This window comes from Talpa europaea, assembly GCF_964194135.1.
Source record: "Talpa europaea genome assembly, chromosome: 16".
In the NCBI taxonomy this organism is placed as follows: Eukaryota; Metazoa; Chordata; class Mammalia; order Eulipotyphla; family Talpidae; genus Talpa; species Talpa europaea.
Window position 1 is genome coordinate 38,148,417 of NC_140084.1, and position 22,338 is coordinate 38,170,754.

At 52.1% G+C, this 22,338-nt stretch overlaps 1 protein-coding gene across 1 annotated transcript; it reads right to left on the minus strand.

The window, feature by feature from the left end:
• Positions 1–5,248: 5,248 nt before the first annotated feature.
• Positions 5,249–14,378, minus strand: CX3CL1 (C-X3-C motif chemokine ligand 1; the record flags this gene model as incomplete). The annotated part of the gene is made up of 3 exons (XM_084257346.1): positions 5,249–6,326; positions 8,409–8,529; positions 14,309–14,378. The coding sequence occupies 3 exons, from the start codon at positions 14,376–14,378 to the stop codon at positions 5,249–5,251; spliced, it is 1,269 nt and encodes a 422-aa protein (XP_084113472.1).
• Between the last annotated feature and the right edge of the window lie 7,960 nt (positions 14,379–22,338).

The window sequence follows — 22,338 nt, forward strand, 5'->3', positions numbered from 1 at the left end:
GGGAGTGGGGCAGCCCAAACCCTGCAAAACTGCCTGTTCTAAATGGGTTCTGCCACCTGCTGCATCAACACAAAACATATGAGACTTTAATGGGAAGGAACTTTAATACAGCTAGGAAACAATCCAGGAAAGGCAGAGTCTAGTTTCTAAATGAAGCACCCAAAGTTACCTGTCCCCTCTTGAGTAAAACTCCATCCAATTGGGATCAGCCCAGAATAAGGCCCCAAAGCCTGCCACAAGTCCAAAGCATCTTCCAGTGGGGACCCACAGAAAAGGGTCAGAAACAACCAGACAAGCCCGAAAGGAAAAGAGCAAAATCAAAATCAAGATAAAAGCTGCCATGGTCACCTCCCACGGGTCTCACCCACATCTGTGTCACCCCGTCCACGACCAAAAGACAAGCGCAGTTTCTTCACGTGTCTCTAGGCTCCATGTGCCTCCTCCAGGTCTCCTTCTGGCTCCATCCTGCTTCCTTCCTTCCTCAGTCTCCTCTGCAGCCTCTTCTCTCCCTGCTCACCTCCACCCTCCCTTGGGTCGGGCAGGAAACCTGGAACCTCCCCCTTTCCTGGGGACCACCCTGTTACAAAAGGAGAGGGGAGGGCAACAGAATCGTGAAGGGCACCTGAGAAGGCAGGAAGGAAGCTCTGGAAGAGGCCACGAGGGTGCAGGTTTCCAGCCTCCCCTCTGGAGTCTAAATGCAGTAGGTCTGTCTGAAGTTGAGGCTCAGGAGTCTGTGGCTCATCTATTTGGAAACAGTGGTTAAGATTCAAGTTCTGGACAAAGATGTGGATTCATAGCCCAGCCCCGCTGCTTACAAGCTGACCTTGGGCACATCAGGAGTCCTTAGAGAGCCTCACTTTCATCATCTGCAGAGCATGTGATAAACATTAACTACATATCAAGTGGCTATTCATCATCATATTGTTAGTCTTGTTATTGTATCTTAGAGCCTTGCCAGTCCCATCTGAGACTTCAGAGGCCTCCAAGTCACCAGCAAAGTCTGTGGGAAGCAGGAATCACTTCTGTCTAAGGTTAGCTCTGTAAGTAAAAGAGACAATAACACGAGAACCCTCCAGGGTCCCAGGGGGAAATGCTGAGTCAGAAATCAGGCTTCTCCACTCTCCATCCTTCCCTCCTAAGATGGTGATTAAAAAGACAAAAACATACTCTACTTTCAGAGCCTCTGTTGAACTTTGGCATGGGGAAGGGGATGTTTCTGGAGAGTTTGGAGGGTTATGACCTTGCCAATCACAGTGATCCTTCAAGGGCCTGGAATATATTTGGGGGTTGGGAAGGGGCATGAGCAGGAGGAGATGAGTTTGGGGGGCTAGAAAGAGGCAAGATCAGGAGGAGATGAGTTTGGGGGGCTGGGACAAGGTATGAGTTGGAGAGAATGGGTCTGGAGGCTCTGGAAGGAGCAATAGCAGAGGGAATGGGTTTGTGGGGAGCAGGGAGAGCTACAACCCAGCTGTTAAGGGAAGTTCTAGAACTGTGGCTTGCACAGAGGCAACAAACTTAAATTCTTGCAAAACTTCAAATTGTCATCTGGGGTTTGGCAGGTAATAGAAGGAGGGAAGCCAGTGGGTAAAAGGGAAAATCATGTGCTCATCATGGCCTCTCCTTCCTTGTCCTACCTTTGATGGAGACTTGGTTTCAGGGAAACACATGTTTACTTTAAGAAGAACAAGAGAAGGACTCTGGTCTGGGCGGCAAAGGCCAGAGGGTGAAAGGAATGTTGGGAAAGCACCATAAGACACACCTTAGGCCTTAGGGCTGTAGCCTCCATCATGTGACCTGTGGCAGGTGTGGCTGCCTTGAAACCCCAGTGCCAAGGCTGAGAGACAAAATGCCCCCTGGGAGTGGTCAGTGAAGCTCCTAAAATCTTGGACACGGTGATTCAGGATTGGGGTCTGTGAAAGAGCAATACTAAACCCAGAGGACAGCTCAACAGCTTCCAGGGATCTTGCGGATTTCAACAATTAGTTGTGCAGTAAATGTGCTGGTTAAAAAGAGAGAAAAAAGGACAACTAAAACAAGGAAAACAATGAATGGTGACTGGCCCAGCCACAGGGTCCATGAGCCCCGAGGGATGGAGGAGATGATGGAGTTTTGGGGTCTCACCCCACCTGCCCTATCTCGAGGGGTGACCAGGCAGGGGCCCCACCCACCATCATCTTGGGGGTGATGTCCCCAGAGGGCCAGACCTTCTGAGTCACCCAAGAGATCACAGAATGGAAGGTTTGTGTGTATAATTTCCTTATTAAATACATAGTATTTGTACACATTCTTATTTTTACTCCCTCCCTGTTATACACATTTTTAAATGTTTCCTCTATTTAAGAAAAAATACCATGTAGACATTAAATCTTTGATGTCATTGATTGTAAGCCATTCTGATATTTAATAAACTACTAAGAACGAAAAAAACCCTGTTAATTAAACCATGACAACCCATTGATTATAAGGCAAATGCCAATTCCAAAGATGTCACAATGTGAAAAAAATGTGCATCTTAGAATTCAAGAAATACTGCACATCAGTAGGCTGGACTTGGTCTTTGGCACCTTGTGCAGTTTCCAACCTACACAACTGGACTTAGCAACCCTCAGGACAGCAGCCCCAGGACACTGGAGGACTTGGGAACCCCCAGGAAGTTTGTACTGAAGTCACATTTATGAAACCCATATCCCTGGAGAAGAAGCACACCCTCTTCCATCTTTGTCTGGACCAGGAGTGAATCAAGGCAGCAAAGAGGAAAATGGCCCAGTTGGTTCCAACAGGTCAGTAGGTCACTAATGGTGCCACCAAGACCTCCAAGATGTTGGTGAAGTAGACACGGAGGGGCTGGTGTGTTGCCAGCTTCACAGGGATTCTGATCCTTGCTGGGATGGGAGCTACTAGAAGGAGTCTCACACGTGCTTTTATATAAGCCCAGAGAAGAGAAGGCGCTACCCAGTGTCACACAGCTGGGCAGAGCAGGGCCAGGCCAGGAACCCAGTCCCAGAACTTCAAACCCAGTGCCCAGCCTCCTGCTGACTCTAAAAGCTCCTCCCACTCAACCCCAAGGCAAGGGCCCCCAAGGGCTGACCCTCTGGGCCCTCTCCCTCATTCCAACCCCCCCCCTACCCCCAAGCTCTGGTTGGGAGCTCATCTTAGAAAAAGCACCTTTATTTGATTCACAAGACTTTTGAATTTTATTAGTAAAATACAAAATGGCACAGACATTAGTGATAGGGTTGGAAAAGCAAAAGGATCAACCAATTCCTTCCAAAGGTCCTCCCCAAATTGTCCTTGTCCATGTCCTGCTTGGGAGAACTAGCAAATCCACTGGAGGGGGACCAGCTGGCCCCAGCTGTTTATCACAAAGGAAGGGAGCCTTGTCACGGATGCCTGCCCCTGGAAGGCTCTCCCAGCCTGCAGGAATCTGCAAAAGAGCATTCAAACCTCACGCACCCCTCTCTGAACCATCAGGCAGAATCCCGACTTGAGACAGGTCTAAACTTCCTGCATATGCCCAATAGGAGGTGCAAGAAGGCCAGGTGGGCAGAGCAGCTTGGCTTCCACTCTGGACCAGACCTGTGCTGAGGTCCGTCTGCAAAGAAGCATCATCGCACCTGGCGGGAATCCTGGTCCAGGAGGCTTCTCTGGTGAAAGGCTAGGGCCACCTGAGGGACAGAGGGGGGTGGGGAACTGCCCCCAGGCACCCTGAGTGGGGCCCTATCAGCTCAGTCAGCCTTCAGCCTTACCCAGGCCTGCCTGAATCCTCAGCAACCAAAAAAAGAAACTCTGACTTCATGTCCACAACTTCCCTTTCCTTGCTAGCCGCTCCCCACAGGACAGAGTCCCTTTCAGAAATAAACACAGGAATCTCAGGGTTTCGGTGGTGGGTTCTGGTCTCATGGAAAACGTCATGGAAATTCCTGACCCTGTGTAGGTGGAGGCAAAGGTGAGGAGAGATTTTGAGGCTCAGAAAATAGCATTTTCAGGAAGTAAGAGAGGGAGAAGGGGAACGCAGGCCTCAGGAAGAAAAAAACAAACGCTGGACTCGGGGTGTATGGGGATCAGGGGACACCGGACCAGGCTGCCAGTGCAAGTCCCTAACCAAGAGTGTGGCTGCTTCTGTGGCCACCCCAGCTCCTTTCTGGAAGGGCCTTGGCCTCCCTGGGCACCTGCAGGCTTCCCTCCCGCCTTGGGCCTGGCACTCGGCTGTCTCAGTGTCCCTGTGAGCCTGGTGGACACAGAGAAGGGATGTTTTCAAGGCCAGGGAAGGGCCTTCCCAATTGGTCTGTGCCCCTCAAGTACCTAGCCCAGGCCCCACTCTGGGGGTCCACCATGCTGACCCCCTCGCAGGCCCTCTAGGTCCCACAGATGTGCTGATTGGCAGAGGCTGCTCAGGCGCTGTGCTAACAAAGGTGGTGAGGCCCCACCTAGTCTGAGAAAGGGGTCTCTGGGCCACTTAGGGAGCCTGGCGGGGGTTCAGGTTATTGCCACATACTTGTCATCCCTATTTCCTTTCACGAACAGCAAGTCAGAGGTACAAATGCCTTGTGGGGTCGGTAGGGAACCTGGGGCTGGAACCCCCAGCCTCACACTCACAGTCAGCGTTTCTGCAGCGGGCAGCAAGACTGGGGGCAGAAAGAAATCAGAGCCCCGGGTAACTTCATCTCCCCTCCCCGCGACACCAGCCTGACTGAGGCAGCGTCTTTGCTGGCGGCAGTCCCAGAAATATCACGCCAGCCTCATGCAAGAAAAGACAGGTGCCCAGCTCGGGCTGGGGCGTGGGCTCAGTGCAGGGACAGGGAAGATAGCACCGCAAGTGGCCGGGGGGACTGGCGACTGCAGCGGGACCAGGAGACACGATGAGGCCTGAGGGGGTGGCAGAAGGGCCTGGCCTGAGGCTCACTGTGAGATGGGATGACCATGTGTCCACATGGGGACGTGGGTCAGAGGGGTTAGTTGTTTAATAAATAGTTGTTCGTTGGGGCGAGGACGGTGTCTAAGGGACCCTCTAACCAGCCAGCAGCAGAGGAAAATATCCTGACTTGGGGACAGTGGGGTGAGTTGAGAATCCACCCCATTGTCCCCAGAAGGTCAAGGATGGTCAAGGGTGGCCTCTGGGAGCTGGGAGCAGTCCCATCTGCTCTGGTCATCCCAGCTCAGCTCAGGCCCTTGGCGAGGGTGGGTGTGAGGATGGGGGACCCCGGGCAGCTGTCTGAATTGAAAGAGTGGATGCAGGCGGGTGGATGGCTCACACCGGCACCAGGACGTATGAGTTACTCCCGCAGCTCCGGGGGACGTAACGCAGGCCTTCCACCATCTCCCCTGCCATCTTGCGGGGGCAGCCCTGGAGGCTCTGGTAGGCGAACATGGCCACCCCCACGCAGAAGAGGAGGCCAAGGAAGGCCAGCAGCCCCACCGCCTGCCTCCGGGTGGCCACCTGGGAGTCAGGGACAGGGGTCATGAGGACACCCAGCCTCTGGGGGTCCACCGTGGCGTGGATGGTCTCCTCGGCCTTGGGGGCCCAGCTACCTGAGGCCACCGGCTCCCTGCTGGGATCCCCCTCAGAGGAGACCGGGACCACAGAGACATGGGGCAAGCTGCCAGGCCCCATGACAGCATCGGTGTGAGCTGAAACGGGACCTGGCTCCTCGGGCCCTAGAGAGTTCTCTGGCACAGGGTCTTGCTCCTTGACCCACACAGATTGGCCATCAGATCCAGTGTTGTCCTCTGGGGCTGTGTGTGAGATGGTGGGGGCCTGGGTAGAGGGGGCCTGGGTGGGGAGGGTCTGGGTGGAGGGGGCCTCGGTGGAGGGGGCCTCGGTGGAGGGGGCCTGGGTGGTGGGGGCCTGGGTGGGGGGGGTCTGGGTGGGGGGAGCCTCAGAGGCCTTTCCCTCAGCCCAGAGGCCTGACTCCGGTTGGTAGGCAGCAGAGCTTGGCCAAGACGTGGTGGTGGTGATGGCAGCCCCACCGAAAGGCTCTGTTCGCCCGGGCCCAGCTGGAGGCCCACCTTCTGGAGCCTTTGATGTGGAGGGGGACCCAGTTCCCCAGGAGCCAGCCACTCTTGTCGGCAGCTCTGGGGAAGTCCCCAGGGCCCTCTGTGCCTCCTGGCCACTGCTTTCTCCTGTGGCTTTGGGCTGTGTGGCCGCTGACTGGTCCATCGCCCTGGCGGCCGGGGTGGTCCTGGGCTTGCCTGCACCGATTTGCTTCTCGAATGTGCCGCCATTTGGAGTCAGAGCAGCAGCCTTGCGGTCTAGATGCTCCATGGCATTCTGGACCCATTTCTCTTCTGGGTTAGCGCAGAAGAACTTGTGCAACTTGGTCTCCAAGCTATAAGGAAGGAAGACAGGAACCCGGTGACGCCCAATGCCCTGTGGCGTCGGGCCCCTCGCAAGTGCTCAGCGGTGAGCAGGTGAGCTCATCAGATGCCACAGTGTGACCTCTGCAATGTCCACATCCTCACCTGAGATGTAGAGGTGGACACCTACCTCCAATAGGGTGACCATCTGCCCTGGAAAAGCTGGGACTGGGGGCCTCCCCAGTGGTGCAGTGGGTTGAATGCAGCAGGTTGAGCGCAGCGCTGTGAAGCTGTTCACAACCTCTGCAGCGCGGGTTTGATTCCTGGCCGGCCAGGGAGATTCCCACATGGCGCAGCAGACCTCTCCTCTCTCGCCCACAGCTCCCCTCAGCAGTGTGTTTTGACAGTCTGCCTGTTCTGTTCCCCACTCTGTCTCTGGTGAATCCTCTCACTCTCCCGCACCTCTGGCCTTACCCCAGTTCTTGTATAAATAAATAAATCTTTAAAAAAAAGAAAAGCTGGGACTGGCTGAGGTGGGGTGGGGGGGACTCAAGATGCAGGACTTTTTGTGAAGGTGGCAGTGAAATGGGCCCTACTTCTGTGCTATATGAAAAATGAAAATTATGTAAAGGCCCTGGCTAAGAGTAGGAACTCAGCAATAGTCAAAAATAACAACAATGTTGAGAATAATGTTTCCATGAAGGTGGGGGGTCTGGGCTGTGTCTTCTGACTGAGAGGAGACATCACAGGTGTTCTTTGCCACCAGGTGTGTGACTGGCAAGCTGGGGGGGTTGGTGGTTGTTCCTCATTCTGGAAAGGACCCAATGTCACAGTGTCTACTTCCTCCTTTCCCGCAGGTACAGGCCTCTGCACCCCTCCCCTCCTCTCCCTGTGTGTGTCTTCAGACTGAAAGGCCACTGAGTAAGCTTTTATCCGAATCTTGAGCTTTGTCTGAAGGGGTGTGTGTGTGTGTGTGTGTGTGTGTGTGTGTGTGTGTGTGTGTGGTGTCATGGCCAAGATCACAGCTCAGGTCTGACTGCGGCCCTGGCTCCCTTTCAACCTCACTCTCATCCTGCCAGGTGACTACCATGCTCATCCCCATTTTACAGATGAGAAAACTGAGGCTCAGTGAGGTCCTTAAATGCAGCTGGCGCCAGCATGCTGGGAAGCCAGAAAAGTCCAGGAAGCAAGCATGACCTGCAGGTCGCCACAGGCAAGGTGCTGTCCCAGGGCCAAGATCCCCTCCCGGGGCCTCCCACTTCCCCTGCACCTAGAAAACAGAAGCAGAAACGAGGCGGGGAGGGGAACAAGCTGTGACGGGTGAGCAGAGAGGTCAGGCCATGCATGCTTGCCCTTCTCAGTAACTGCAACCTTGACTCTCTTCGGCCAGACCTAGACTTCCGGAGGCCACTGGCTGTTTCCTGCTGCCAGGTTCCCCCAACTCGCTGAGGTTACTTTAGGGAACAAAGGCCAGTTCTGGGGAAAGTCCTGGGGAAAGGCCTTAAGGCTGGGTTATTGGACTGTACCCAAGAGGGGCCCCAGAGATGCAAGCAACCAACACAGCCAGGGGTCTCCTCAGTCTACAGGAAAGCTGGCATGGTTGGGCCCCCTCCCCAAAGTCTCATGGGAACCCCTTTCCATGTCTGACAAGTGGACAGTATAATGTCTACCTGTCCTCAGCAGCAGCTCCCTGGCGCTCTGCCAAGGACTTCAGTGACTTGATCTGTCATCGTCCCAGACCCACCATGGCCTCGGGGCAGAAGGTTGCCCTTGGGGCCCGGCCACCCCACCCATAAGTGGGGACGCTGGGATTTGCATGGACCCTGCACTTTGAGACCCTCTTCCTTTACCTCCCCATGGAATCCAGCAGGTTTGAGGGCTGCATAAGCCTCATGCTGGCCTGGGAGGAGCCTCTACCCTTGGAGGTGGCTATGGACCATTCAGGAAGCCATTCCCCACCTTTGCCTTGTGGCACAGATATTGAGTCAGCATGGGGGCCAGTGGGCCAGGAAAAGAGGGAGCCTGGCATTGGGGTGGGGGTGTGGACGTGGCTCGGCAGAGACGGGGAGCCACCCACAGTCCTGACAGGAACACGAGACCGCGGCGATACCTACATTATGGCGCGTCTGCCGCAGGACTCTTGATTTCGCTGGTAGTGGATTAGGCGGTCCACGGGGATCTCCGAGGTCATCTTGTTGCATATGAAGGTGCATTTCTTCACACCGAGGTGCTGTCCTGAGCCACAGAGGCCCCCAGTCAGCAGGTTGTCACGGCACTTGGCTTTCCAGCCCCAGGCCATTGCATCCTGGCCACGGTGCACAGCCAGAGCCAATGCCCCGTGCAGCCAAGCCTTCAAGGACCTTGACCTCAGCGCCCTCCCTCACTCAAACCTCTCCATGCCTCAGTTTCCCCACCTGTCAAATAGAGGCGGTGATAGTATCTACCTCATAGGACTGTTATAAAGATCAAGGACAATGAATTCTTACTGATCAAGCTCGTATGGCCTGGCACATAGTAAGCTCTTATTTTTAAAAATTAAGTTACTGTTGTTGGTTTGTTGCACAGTGGGGGAGGCGCATCTGAGAGTGGCAGGGGTCTGCCTAAGGTCACACAGGCAGCAAGCAATGGAGTAGGCTCTCCTACCCAGCCTGCCTCCCATCGCTGCTGGGCCCACGTGCTGCCACCCTGCCCATCCCCCCAACACATACACTGCCCATTCCTCACCCCCATCCATATGCGTGAATTTTCATGACCTCACACCCAGACCTCTGTCCATCCTTACCTCTGTGCCCACCATATCACACACACACATACACATGCATATACATATGCCAACAAACACAATGGCACAGAAATGGATCCCCCCAGAAAACACATAAAGGTTTACATGCAACAAGGCACGTGTGGAAAAGGGGGTGCCTCAGCAGATGAGCTTTTGTTCCCCACTAAGAGCCAGGATGTGTGAGAGCAGTTGCTGACTCAACCACTGAGAGTAACTGCAGAGCAAGTAACCCCCGGAGCAAGTCGGGGGTCAGGACCAAGGAGGCAGCGTGGAGAAAGGTTATCGTGGGTGAAAGGCACCAGATGGCTGCACATGTCACCAGAGAGGAATCCCAGCACAGGATAAAGGCCACTCAACAGGCAGTTGAGAACCCAAATATTTTATATAAGAATTTGAAATTGTTTGTGTTACGTTTCTTCCTTCCCCCTTCCCCCCAAAACCCCCAACAAAATTTACTCTGCTTGGTATAAGGATCCAGAGGGGTATGTTAAAACTGGGGAAGACCTGTGTTTTAGATCTGGGTCAAGGTCACAGGCAGCAGAAGCAAGACTCTGAAAGGTTATGTGGAACTGTTGGGGTCAGGATTTCTGGGGTGGTAGAGAGCACACTGACCTTACCTGGGTCTCCAGGAGGCCCCTACCTGATCCCCAGAGCTGCTAAAACACTCTGCCTTTCAAAATCAGGCACGTGAACACACACGTGCGCGCGCACACACACACACACACACATACACGCACAGAGCCTTCGAGAATCTGCTGCATCCTCTTCCCTCTTCTCCCATCATTCCACCTTAGCCTCAGACCATGCACCTGTGGGAATTCTGGCTCAGGGCCTGCAGCACTGGGCTGGGCCATCAGGCGGCAGTACTAGCAGCCTTCAGTGGGGAAGGGGTCTCTCAGCTGCTGGGCTGAGTCACAGGCAGCCCTTTCTCTCTGAAGAAGCAGGATGTGAAAGTTCCCTTCAAGCTCTGTCATCCTTGTCCCCTGGGGGAGCGTGGAAATGACTCAGCTGCAGCCTCTCAGCCCTGTTGAGCCAGGAGGCAGGACCTACACTGGTCTGACAAGGATCTTCCTGGGGAAACCCCAGAAAATGGTGACCTGGAGGTGGAGGGGGGTAGTAGGGAAGGCCAGTTTGCTCTCTCTTGACTCTGTTTCCCAGGATGGAGAAAACCACTGGCCGCCTCCAGGGGTGCGAAGGTGTGTGGCCTCTTTGGCCAAAGTCCCCTCCACTGTCATGGTGCCTGAGGCCCTTGGGGGGCTCTGTTCTTGGTTCTGCCCAGGAAGATTATAAAACTACTCTGAGAGGGGGTGGTGCGGGGAGAGGGTTTACTTCTCAGCACTGAAGTTTGCTGTAATTGGAGATAATGCCTTGGTCTAGCCAGACATCGATTATCTGTCATATGAGTGTCAGGAGGCAGGGACCTTGTCTGCCTTGGTCACTATTCCCAGCATCAGGCACAGGGTGGATACTCCATAAATATTCATTGAGTAGAATAATATATCCATCTACTTATCCTTCCATCCATCCATCTCCATCCATCCATCCATCCATCCAACCCTTATCTACCTCCTCTCATCAATTTCCTACACATCCCCCTCTACAACCCACCCATCCCTACTTACCCCCACCCAGCCTCTACCCACACCCCACTTACCCACCCACCATCTGTCTGTCCCACCCCCATCCTTCCTTCATCCACCCTTCCCTCACCAGCCCACTCACCCATCACCCAGCCAGCCAGTCATCCATTTCCTGATTTAGTCAACACTTGTTTGAATTACTTTTGAGTATCTACAGAGACTTCAATTCTAATAAATCCCAATAAATGCTATCAGCTTGCCATGTTTCCTCTGTTAACCAACACATGCCAAGCCTGCACCTCACCAGGCCCTGGGCTGGGTGCCATGAAGCAGAGTGGAACGAACCAGATCCACCTTTGCCCTCAAAAATATCCTCACATGAGGAGCAGCTAAGATCCACCATGAAGTGGCAGAGCGTTTCTTAGTTAAGCACCTACTATGTGTCAGACCCTGTATTCAGCCCTTGCATGTCTGCTCCTGTTAATTCTCAGCATCTCTGCAAAGGGAATATTTTGCTAAGACCCACCATGAAGTGGCAGAGCTTTTCTTAGTTAAGCACCTACTATGTGTCAGACCCTGTATTCAGCCCATGCATGTCTGCTCCTGTTAATTCTCAACATCCCTGCAAAGGGAATACTTTGTTTTCATACTGCAGATGCAGAAACTGAGAATCAGAGAGCTGAAATGACTTGTACAATGCTACTTAGCTGCTTGGACAGTGGCAGATCTGGTTTTCCTCCCAGACCCGAAATAGCTCACTATTCCACACTCAAATGCCAGGTAGACACAGCATGTTCCACCATGTGCTAGGGTTTACATGAGGGAGAGACTACTCCAACCACAAGTAATCAGAGGAGGCTTCTTGGAGGAGGTGTCTTTTAGGCTGGACCCTAAGGACTACTAAGAGGCTTATAAGCAGGAAAAAATAGGAATGTTGGTGGTCTCTGAGTGAGGTGACAGGAAGAAGATTTGAGCCACTGCTCAGCTGTGTGTCTGGGATGAGACACTTAGGCTCTCTAAGTATCAGTTCATGTATCTATAAAATGGACATGATCATACCTGCTTCTCAGGGTGCTTGTGAGAATAAACAGTTTTAAATAGCTGGACCTTTGGAGCAGGTTTTCTTAAAAACAAACACCAAGACAGTTCGCACCAGATAATTCTTAGCCATCAGCTCTGCTTTGCACTCCAGTCTGTTCAACATCATCGAAGCTCTACCCACTGAGCAAACCCCAAGCAAAAAATGTTGGGGCATTGGTCACAACCAAAAATTTCTCCAGAAATGGCCAAATGTCCGCTGGGGGTCAAATCCCCCACTGAGGACCACTGCCTAGAGACACCCATGGGGCTCCCTTCCACACCTCTCCATATGTACCCTCCTCAGCCAGGCTTCCCTGACCCCTACTGAAAATGTCAACACTTCCCCCGACTGCCCACACTCCATTTTCTAAAAATCACAGCAATTTTCCCCTTTGAACAGACCACGTTGTTTACTGATTTGTTTTGTGAATTCTCTCTCTTCTTGGGTCAATGTTTGGCATCTGAATGGGGGGCTCTCTGGCCTTTTTATCCACTGATGCAGACCCAGCACCTAGGACAGTGCCTGGCACATAGTAGGTACCCAATAAATATTTACTGAATGAAAGAAAAAGATGTATAAGGAAGTACTTTGAGACACATAAAATCTGAACCTACAGAGAAACGGCCATTTTTATTTAAATTTGACAGAGGCCAGGATCTGACACCCTGAATTTACCCTCCTCTGCCTTCCTCATACACCCCCACCACTCATGGGGAGACGGGGGGAGCAGACTAACAGCAACTTAAAACAGAATCTTTTTCCTTCTTTCTTGCTGGGGCTTGAGTGGGAGTGAATGCGTCAGTGCTTGGGGAGAAAAATCCTCTTCCCTGACTTGTATCTGCAGGTTTGTTATATAAAGTAGGGGGAGCCTCCTCCTGACAGCCCTGCAAACCCACATTTGGGAATTGACGTAGCCGCCCTGCACCAGCCAAGGCAGCAGCCACCGAGTCCCCAACCCCCTCCTCTGGGTGGCCTCCCTGGCTTCTGGCACTCATAGGACAGATGATTGATGTCTGGCTGGACCAAGTCCTGCAGGGGCTCCCAGGGATTCTCTGAGAGCCCCCAATATCCGCATAGGTGAGAACATCCAAGGCAAACCTGCCCGAATGCCCAGTTTTTATAGAAGGAGGAACTGAGGCTCAGAAAGGTTGAAATGATTCAAATATCTTCCAGCAAAGTCACAGACCAAGATTATATTCTAAAGCCTCAGGCTGCTGATGTTTCCAGGGACTCCCCAGAACCCCCTCCCCATCCTAGGAAAGGAACCCACATCTCCTGCCCACCTCCACTTACCCCCCCCCCCCAGCTCCGAATAAGTAATCCTCCTCCTCGTCTTTCCAGAATGTCCTGGTAGGCACTGGATTACCACCACATAGGAGGCAATAAATATATTTAAAGGTGCTGCAGCTGGGATCAAAAAGACCCCTCAGGTCATGACTATGACAAAGCAATAGCCACCTGGCTCCCCGTCTTCCAATTTTCACTATCCCCACACTCAGGCCTCATGGTTCAAGCCCAGGAAGCAGGAAGCCCAGCAACACCCCACCTTTGCCACCCCCACCCCACCTGCTCCCTGTCTCCCTTATGGGTTTTCCCCACAGAGAGGGACCCAAGAGATGATTTGCTCCATGGAGTACCCTGGAAGCTGGAGACTGGCTCTCACTCTCCCAGAATTGCTGTGTGCCCTAAGGCAGGTTGCCACCCTCTCTGAGCCTCAACGGGCCAGGACACTCCCTCAGGACTGGGTTGACTCTAATGGTTCCCAGAAGCCTTGAAGCCCATGGAGGGGGGGAGGTGGGGGGAAGCAGCCATCCGTGCTTGCTCCTGCGTCCACGCTGTCCTCACCCGCCCCCCTTGCTGACTGTACATCTTTACGCCAATTTCTGAATCTTTTTGGGCCTCCATCTTATCATATCAGGTGGGATGGCTCCATCATGCCCTACCAGCTCTCCAGAAAGCCGGTGACTGGAGGCAGAAGCATTTTCCAAGCTGTGCTTGGGGAAGGAAGACTCTGGTGGAGGGATCAGGGCTCCAGACCAGAGCAACAGGGACAAGCCCAATTCCCGAAGCGATGACCTTGACTTCCTCTGGTCCTGGACCCTCTGCTTCTCAGGAGGCCCTGAGATCACGGCAGGGTCCTTCCTTCCTCACCATGGTCTGACTTGGGGCCAGAGCTGAGTCTCCGGTGTCAGAGCTTCGGGTATATGTTAACCCTCATCTGGGAGACCCAGTCCAGTGTCAGCCCGGGCTCCCCTGGGGCTCACCAGGAGCCCTGTCAGGCTGCCCCAGACCCCACCATCCCAGCACCCCCACCCCTGGCACCCTGCGCTGCCCCCACCACCTCTTGCCACTGCCCTGCAGTGGCACCTTCTCCCTGGACCAGGCAGGGGCGGGCTCTGGAGGCTAGAAATCCTTCCAGCAGGCGCGATAGCCCTGCTCAGGTGGGGGAGGGGGCACATCCCTCAGGAAGGGGCTTCCTGGACCGCAGTGTGGGGTCCTGATGAAAGCCCAAGGGGCAGAGGTGGGCTGGGGACGCCCCCTCCCTGCTCGCGTCCCCTCTCCCCCACTCACCGGCCAGCGGCATGGTCAGATGGCAGAGGGCAGCCAAGCGGAGCAGCCACGAGAGAGGTGGGGGGGACATGGTTGAGGGTGGGCAGGGGTCCAGGTGGGGGTCCAGGTGGGGTTCCGCGTGGGGGTCCAAGCAGGGCCAGTGCAGGCAGCAGAGGCCAGCGTTCGGCTCGGCGCTGTGTGTCGCCTCTCACCAGAGCTCTGTAGCTTTTTATAATAGAGCTGGCTGCTGCCTCTGCCTCCGCCTCCACCCCTCAGGCAGGCGGATGGGAGGGGAGGGCGGGAGCAGCGTGCAGTGGCTGCATTCCTGGATGTTGCCTAGGAACGGAGCTGAGAGCTCTGGTGAGGGCCCTTGGCAGGGGCACGCGACTGGTTGTTCACCAGGCTCCTCAGGCCCTCATCACCCTCAGACCTGCCTGGAGGAGGGGCCAGCTGGGTCCTTTTGAACTAGCTGGGTTCAAAGGCCTCCTCCCCTCCCATCCACCTGGGGCCACCTCCTTCCTGGGAGCTGGTACAAGACAAAGGACCTGGCCCGGGCCCTCGCTCCCAAGGGGGTAATAAACTAAAGGGCTGAGGGGCAGAGGGCTAGACAGGGCTGGTGGCAGGGAGGGCCTCCGTGCCCTGCCAGTCTGGGTCTGACAAACTCACCTGTGGTCTGGATGGTGTCTCTCCTACAGCCTGGAGGACCCCAATCTTCACTCCTTAACATCCTAGGTCTGGGCCTCCCCTGGTGGTGCAGCGGTTGAGCACTGGGCTCCGAAGCTGTTTGCAGCCTCTGCTGCACAGGTTTGATCCCCTGCCTCTGGGCGAGGTCCCACACGACGCTACAGACCTTTGCTGCCACCCGCTGCTCCCCTCAGCAGTGTACTTTGTCAGTCTGCCTGTTCTGCTCCCCGCTCTGGCTCTGGTGAATTCTCTCACCCTCCCGTGCTTCTGACTGTGCCCAGTGCTTGTATAAATAGATAAATAAATCTTTAAAAAAAAAAAAAAGATCCTAGGTCCTGGGAGAACTTGTTCATCAAGTCCCCGGAGCCCAGCACGGAGCCCAGCACAGAGCCCGGCAGACTGAGAGGCAAAGTATCATCCAACCCAACTTCAGAGAGACACGTGGGGAAAATGAGGCCCAGTGAGAGGGCTCGTCCAGTCCAGGTTATTCAGAGCGGGTGGAGAACGCATCTCCTGCCCCGCAGAGAAGACGAAACATGAGCAGGGCTGTGGACAGCTCAGAACTTGGGCTGCAGCCCTGGCCTTCCAGCCTCCACCCCCCACCTCTCCTTTCCTCCTCTGCCTCTCCTCTCCTCTCCCACTCTGGCCCCCCGCTAGCCTGCAGGAAGGACGTGTTGCCAAAATCACCCCATGTAACCTGGGGCCTCTTGGTTCATCCTCAATTCTGTACATGGACTGGAGAGGTCCTGCCTCTCTTGGGGCCTCAGTTCTCCACCTGCACGAGAAGGAGGTTGGCTAATCCCCTGGGGAGGGAGCTTAATGGCACTGACTTTGCAGGTTCTTCCTCTTTCACAGGTCGTGGGTGACGTCACAAGTAGGCAAGATCAGCCGTCAGCTCCCACCAAAATGATGGAATTGCAGGCGATGGGTACGACAAAGCCCTGACAGCAGTGACAACTCCAGGGACTCCAGAGGAGTCTAGCAGGAGCCCAGCCCAGCCTGGGGCCAGGAGTTACGGGATCCCGGCTCTCACGTAGTTATCTCTGGCAACCAGTCAGAGGAAACCAGTTTGTGTGTGGGCTACTGTTCCAGGCAAGGGAGCCAATAGGTCTAGGTGGGGCTTGGCAAGGCCTGGGGACCTCTTTCACCAAGGTAGGCAGTGTTCCCTGGCGTTAGGAGGCTGGGCGCTCCTTGACGGGGAGGAGCACCCCTGGCATGGGCCAGCATCCACTGGTGTTTGGAGAACCAGCTCGTGCAGACATGTTAGTAGCCTTCACATCCCCATTGTCCCTCATTTTATAGTTAGGGAATTGAAGCCCAGAAAGGAACAGGAAGCGATAAAGAACTAACATGAAAGGTTCTTGTGGCTCTGCCCAGGTGGTAGCAGAGGAGGAAAAAAAGGGGAGGAAGAGGATGAGAAGGGGCGAGGGAAATCCTACACTTAATAAAGGGCAAAAGTGATGCAAAAGGTTAAGATGTAGCACCGCAGCCTCTTCTGCATGAGTTCGATGCCTGGCCAGGGAGCTACCCACATGGCGCAGCAGACCTCTCCTGTCTCGCCCGCTGCTCCCCTCAGCAGTGTATTTCAGTCAGTCTGCCTGTTCTGCTCCCCACTCTGTCTCTGGTGAATCCTCTCACCCCCATCTCTGACCTATGCCCCAGTTCTTGTACGCATAAATAAATTATTCTTAAAAAAAAAAAAAAAAGATTGGGCCAAGTATTTGGGAATAGATACCTTTGTTCCCCTGACCCCAGATTACACACAAAAGAAGTCTCGCAGGTCCTTAAATAAGATTTCATTCAATAGTTATTAAGCTATTACATTGCCAAGAAGAAACACTCCAGGCCAACGCAGAACAAAACAATGCTATTTGAAAACCCCGTTTCACTATACAACCTTTCATTTAAAGTTGTCGTTTCCAGGAACTACCAGTGTTAAGTGGGGACTTACCGCGTTTAGAAGACAAGGGTTTTGGATCCAAATAGCCGTGTCTGGCCCTACCTCTGTGTGATCTGACAGCTCCCAACCTCTCTGAGCTCACATATACTCCTGACAGGCATTGTTTTAAGTGTGTTTGTGACAACAAACCCAGGGTGTAAGCAAGATACAATTAGTGGGATCCACTTTCTGGTTGGGAAACTGACATGCAGGAGTTAAAGAATTTTCTGAGGATCATGAGCCAGGAAGTATGAGAGCCTGGGTTTGTCCCCAGCGGCTAGTTTTGATGTCTGAGCTCATGATCACCAGGCTACACTGTTTCCTTCCCCTTCCTGCAAGGACTTCTGCGAAGATCAAGTTAATCTACACACACAAGGTGCAGTTTCAGAGCCCGGCAAAAACAGATGCCAAAAGCACGAAGTACAACTCTGCTTTTCCTTGTTCAGCCAGATAGAGACAACAGTCCCTGAAAGAATCTTCCATTTCACAAGGAAGACACAACGGCTGAAGGGTAGGAAGCACCATTTACCCTCTGCTGACACCGGCGTTTCCATTCTCCAAACAGGTGCAGGGGCATCAGACTACAGAGCCGCACACACCCCAGGATTCTGGGCAAGCAGGATTATGCCTGCACCTGTAATCTTAATATAAGGGCAACATATCAAGTGAAGGAAAGACAGCTGTTTAGCTCACCCTCTAAAAACTAAAAATGAAGGGCCTCCCTGGTGGTGCCAGGGGTTAAGACACAGCACTATGAAGCTATCTGCAGCCGCTGTGGCATGAGTTCGATCCCTGGCCAAGGATCCCTGGCCACACGGCGCAGCAGACCTCTCCTGTCTCGCCTGCTGTTCCCCTCAGCAGTGTATTTCAGTAGATCTGCCTGTTGTGCTCCCCACTCTGGTGAATCCTTCACCCCCTGCACCTCTGGCCTGTACCCCAGCTCTTGTATGCATAATAAATCAATCTAAATAACAAAAAAAAACTTAAAAAAAACTAAACTAAAAATGAAGAGACAAAGGAATATGCCACAAATGATGGAACAAAAAACCTCCCCAAATCTAATTCAACAGAACTAAGTAATTTACTTGATGAAGAAACTAAACCAATAGTTCCAAGTATGCGATTCAAAATAAGAAAACAATTGATAAACAAAATGAAACTAACAATAAGGATAGAGATAATGTGGGGCTTCCTTGACGGTGTAGGGGATAAAGTCTCAGCACTATTAAGCTATTGCCAGCCGCTGTGGCATGAGTTCGATCCCCAGCCAGGGAGGTACCCACATGGCGCAGCAGACCTCCCCTGTCTCACCTGCTGCTCCCCTCAGCAGAGTGTTTCAGTAGATCCACCTGTTTTGTTCCCCACTCTGTCTCTGGTGAATCCTCTCACCCTCCACACCTCTGGCCTGCACCCCAGCTCTTGTATGCATAAATAAATAAAAATCAATCTTTTTAAAAAAAGGATAGAGATAATGTGAAAAAGCATCAACTGGAAAAAATGAACTTAAAGAATTCTAACGTTGAACTAAAAAACTACAATAGAGGGCTCAACAGTTAACAAGAAGAAACAGCTGAGGCTCTCCTGCCTGCTTATGACTACACTGGTGTTTCTTTGCACAAACATTTTCCCTTTGCAAATCAGCAAAGGGAAAGGTTTCTAATAAACCTGTCCTTTTAAAATGTAAAAAAAAAAAAAAAAAAAAACCCGAAGAAGAAACAGGTGATAAAATCTGTGAGCTTAACACACAACAGCAGAAAACACACAGAAAAACCAGCAAAAGGAATTAAAAAGAGAAAAATGAAAGAGCTTGATGGGACAATATTAAGAGAAACAATATCCACACCAGTGGGGTCCAAGAAGGAGAAGAGAGCAAGAAAGAAAGAAAAGAAATTATAGCTGAGACTCTCCCTAACATGGGAAAAGAAACAGACATCTTGATACAAGAGGCACAGAGTTCCAATGAAATAAATATAAATATACCCCCAAACCTTGTTACAATGAAACTCTTAAAAACTAATGATAAGGGGCTTCCCCAGTGGCGCAGCGGTTGAGCGCAGGGTTGCGAAGCTGCCCGCAGCCTCTGCAGTGCCGGTTCGATCCCCGGCTGCTCCCCGGCCACCGGAGGAGGGTCCCACATGGCGCGCAGACCTCTCCTGCCGCCTGCTGCTCCCCGCAGCAGTGTACTTCGGTCCTTCTGCCTGCTCTGCTCCCCGCTCTGGCTCTGGTGAATTCTCTCACCCTCCCGTGCTTCCGACTGTACCCAGTGCTTGTATAAATAAATAAATAATAAATAAATAAATCTTAACAAAAAAACCCAGCAAACTAATGATAAGGAAAAACTCTTAAAAGTGTCAAGAGAAAAAAAAAGTTATATGTAAGAGAAAGATTATCTGTGGATTTCTCAGTGGAAACCCTTAAGGCCAGAAGACCATGATATGATACATTTCAGGTTGTGAAAGAAAAGGATTTTCAACCAAGACTACTTGATTCTGCTAGGATACGGTTTATAGAGGGGGATAAAGAGCTTTACAAACAAACAAAAACAGAAAATTCACCATCACTAAATCAGCCTTGCAAGAAATACTAAAAGGACTGTTACAGAATGAAAATAAATTCTACTTAGAAGCAGTAAAATGCCATCAATAGGTCGCGTATAGAACAGTGTAGAAAAACAACAGGACAACCTAGAAAAGAAACCCCACAGAAGAGACAGATTCAAAAGTGGGAAAGAAAACCCAAACATAACCCCAAATGAAAATATTGAAGCGCAAGAGAAGAGAAACACAAAGACAGACACAAAGGAAAGATGAACTTTTGGTGTTTGCCACAAAATGGAAGGAACTTGGGGGGATTATGAGAAACAAACTTAAAAAGATGGGGACAAACCATGGATAATTGCTCCTATATATGTAGTTTGAGGAAACGAAGTGGATTAGTGAGCAAAGCAAAATAAAATCAAACTAGTGGACTTGGAAAACCAAACTGAGATCCCCAGAGATGGGAGTGTAGAATGGATGTTGGTTGGTGTTCTGTTTTGTTTTTTGATCCTTCTTCAAGAAAATAAAGATGTGTTGTCATTCTTAATTTATCTGATTACTTCTTTGTGATATTATTAATCTGTTTTCCTTTCCTATCTATTTCCTGTAAACTGAAAGTTAGAGCTGAAGGCTTGATTAGATCACACATGTTATCGGCAAGAATCTGCTTTTTCTTTTTCTTTTTCTTCTTCTTTTTAAAGATTTGTTTATTTACAAGAACAGGGGTGCAGGCTGGAGGTGCAGGGGTGTGAGAGGATTCACCAGAGACAGAGTGGGGAACAGAACAGGCAGACTGACTGAAATACACTGCTGAGGGGAGCAGCGGGCGAGATAGGAGAGGTCTGCTGTGCCATGTGGGTCACCTCCTTGGCTGGCCAGGGACTGGAACTCGAGCTGCAGTGGCTGATGATAGCTTGATAGCACTGTTTTTAACCCCTGTGCCACCAGGGAGGCCCAAGAATCTGCTTTGAGTCACATCCCCACCACAGACAGGTTGGTTGTTCCACTGAGTTCTTGACCATCATGAGCTGGATCTCCCTGCTAGAGGCTTCCCTCCCTTGTGGTTTGCCAGTAACCCGCAACCCGAAGACAAGCAAGATTTGGATAGACCATTCCAAGCTGAGGGGAAGTCCTGGTGAAGACAGGCCTACGCAAGGGGTGGGGAGTGGTCTGAGGCCCTTGGCTCTGAGGAAGGCATGAACTGGGGTTTTGTATCTGGGGTGAGAGATGCTGCTCATGTTTAGGGTGAAGGGGAGCAAAGGTATAACTGGAGAAATGCTTAGAGGGCCTCCCTGGTGGTGCAAGGGATTAAGCTCAGCACCGTGAAGCTGTCCGCAGCCTCTGAAGCATGAGTTCGATCCCTGCCCCGGCCAGAGAGCTGACCCACATGGCACCCAGACCTTTCCTGCCTCATCCGCTGCTCCCCTCAGCAGTGTATTTCAGTTGATCTGCCTGTTCTGCTCCCCACTCTGTCTCTGGTGAATCCTCTCACTGACCCACACCTCTGGCCTGTACCCCAGTTCTTGTATGCATATATAAATCTTTTTTTTTTTTTTTAAAGAAACACTTAGAAATGGGAGCAGCATGGGCAGCTTTGTTCTGGGGAGATGAGGGCTGGGGTGTTCTTTCCAAACTTTCCACAGATCCAAAGAGATCTGGGTGCCCAAGAGCTGGCAACCTGTGCTGTCCTCTTGGGACATGAAGGACCCCCCCCCACCCCAGATCCCCCAGAAGCTGAACAGCAACAGTTGTACAGAGTAGGATAGACAGGGAGCCAGGGTGCTCCTGTGTGGCCCTCTTTGGTAGAAGGAAAAGTGAGGTGAGCATCTCCAGGGCCACTGGTGGACAGACTTGCCTAACTCTTCCCGGCACCCCCATCTCTGTTCAGTTTATTTGGGGCCAGCAAAGAGGATGCCCACACTCATTTGGCATTTCCTCTCCCTGAGAACAACCCAGGCCACATCCTTTTGATATTGTGGTAAAATAAACATATAAAATTCATTGTCTTAATTGTTTCTGGGTGTGCAGCTCTGTGGTGCTAAAAACATTTACGTTGTTGTGCAATCCCCACCATCCTTTTCCAGAACCTTTCTATCTTGCAAAACTGAAACTCTGAATCCATAAACAATAAATCCCCATTTCCTCCTTTTTGTCACCCCCGGCATCCATCATTCTACTTTCTGTCTCTGAGAATTTGACTTCTCTAGAAATCAGGCAATATTTGTTCTGTTGTCATTGGGTTTTCCCATGAACCATAATGTCTTCAAGGCTCATCCACGCACTAGCAGGTGTCAGGTTGAGTGATGCCCCCGACCCCGGCAGTCCCCGCCACGCTTGTTTATTCATCCACTCCTCGATGGATGCCTGGGTGGGTTCCGCCTTCTGCCTATTGTGGACAAATGCATTCAAACATGCATTTGAGTCCCCCTTTCAGTTCTTATGGATGTCTATCCAGAAGTGGGGCTACTGGGACAAATGGTGCTATGGTTAATTTCTTAAGAACCTGCCTTTCTCTTTTCCACAAGAACTGCGCCTTTCACATCCACACCACCGAGGCGCAGGACTCCAATTTCTCCACACCCCCTAACCAACACCTCTTTTCTTTTAAATTATAGCCATGGGGCCTCCCTGGTGGCACAAGGGGTTAAGTTGCAGCACTGTGGAGCTATCTGCAGCTTCTGCAGTACAAGTTCGATCCCCGGACAGGGAGCTACCCACATGGCACAGCAGACCTCTCCTGTCTCGCCTGCTGCTCCCCTCAGCAGTGTATTTCAGTCAGTCTGCCTGTTCTGCTCCCCACTCTGTCTCTGGTGAATCCTCTCACCCCCTGCACTTCTGGCCTATAGCCCAGCTCTTGTATGCATAAATAAATAAATCTTTAAAAAAATAAA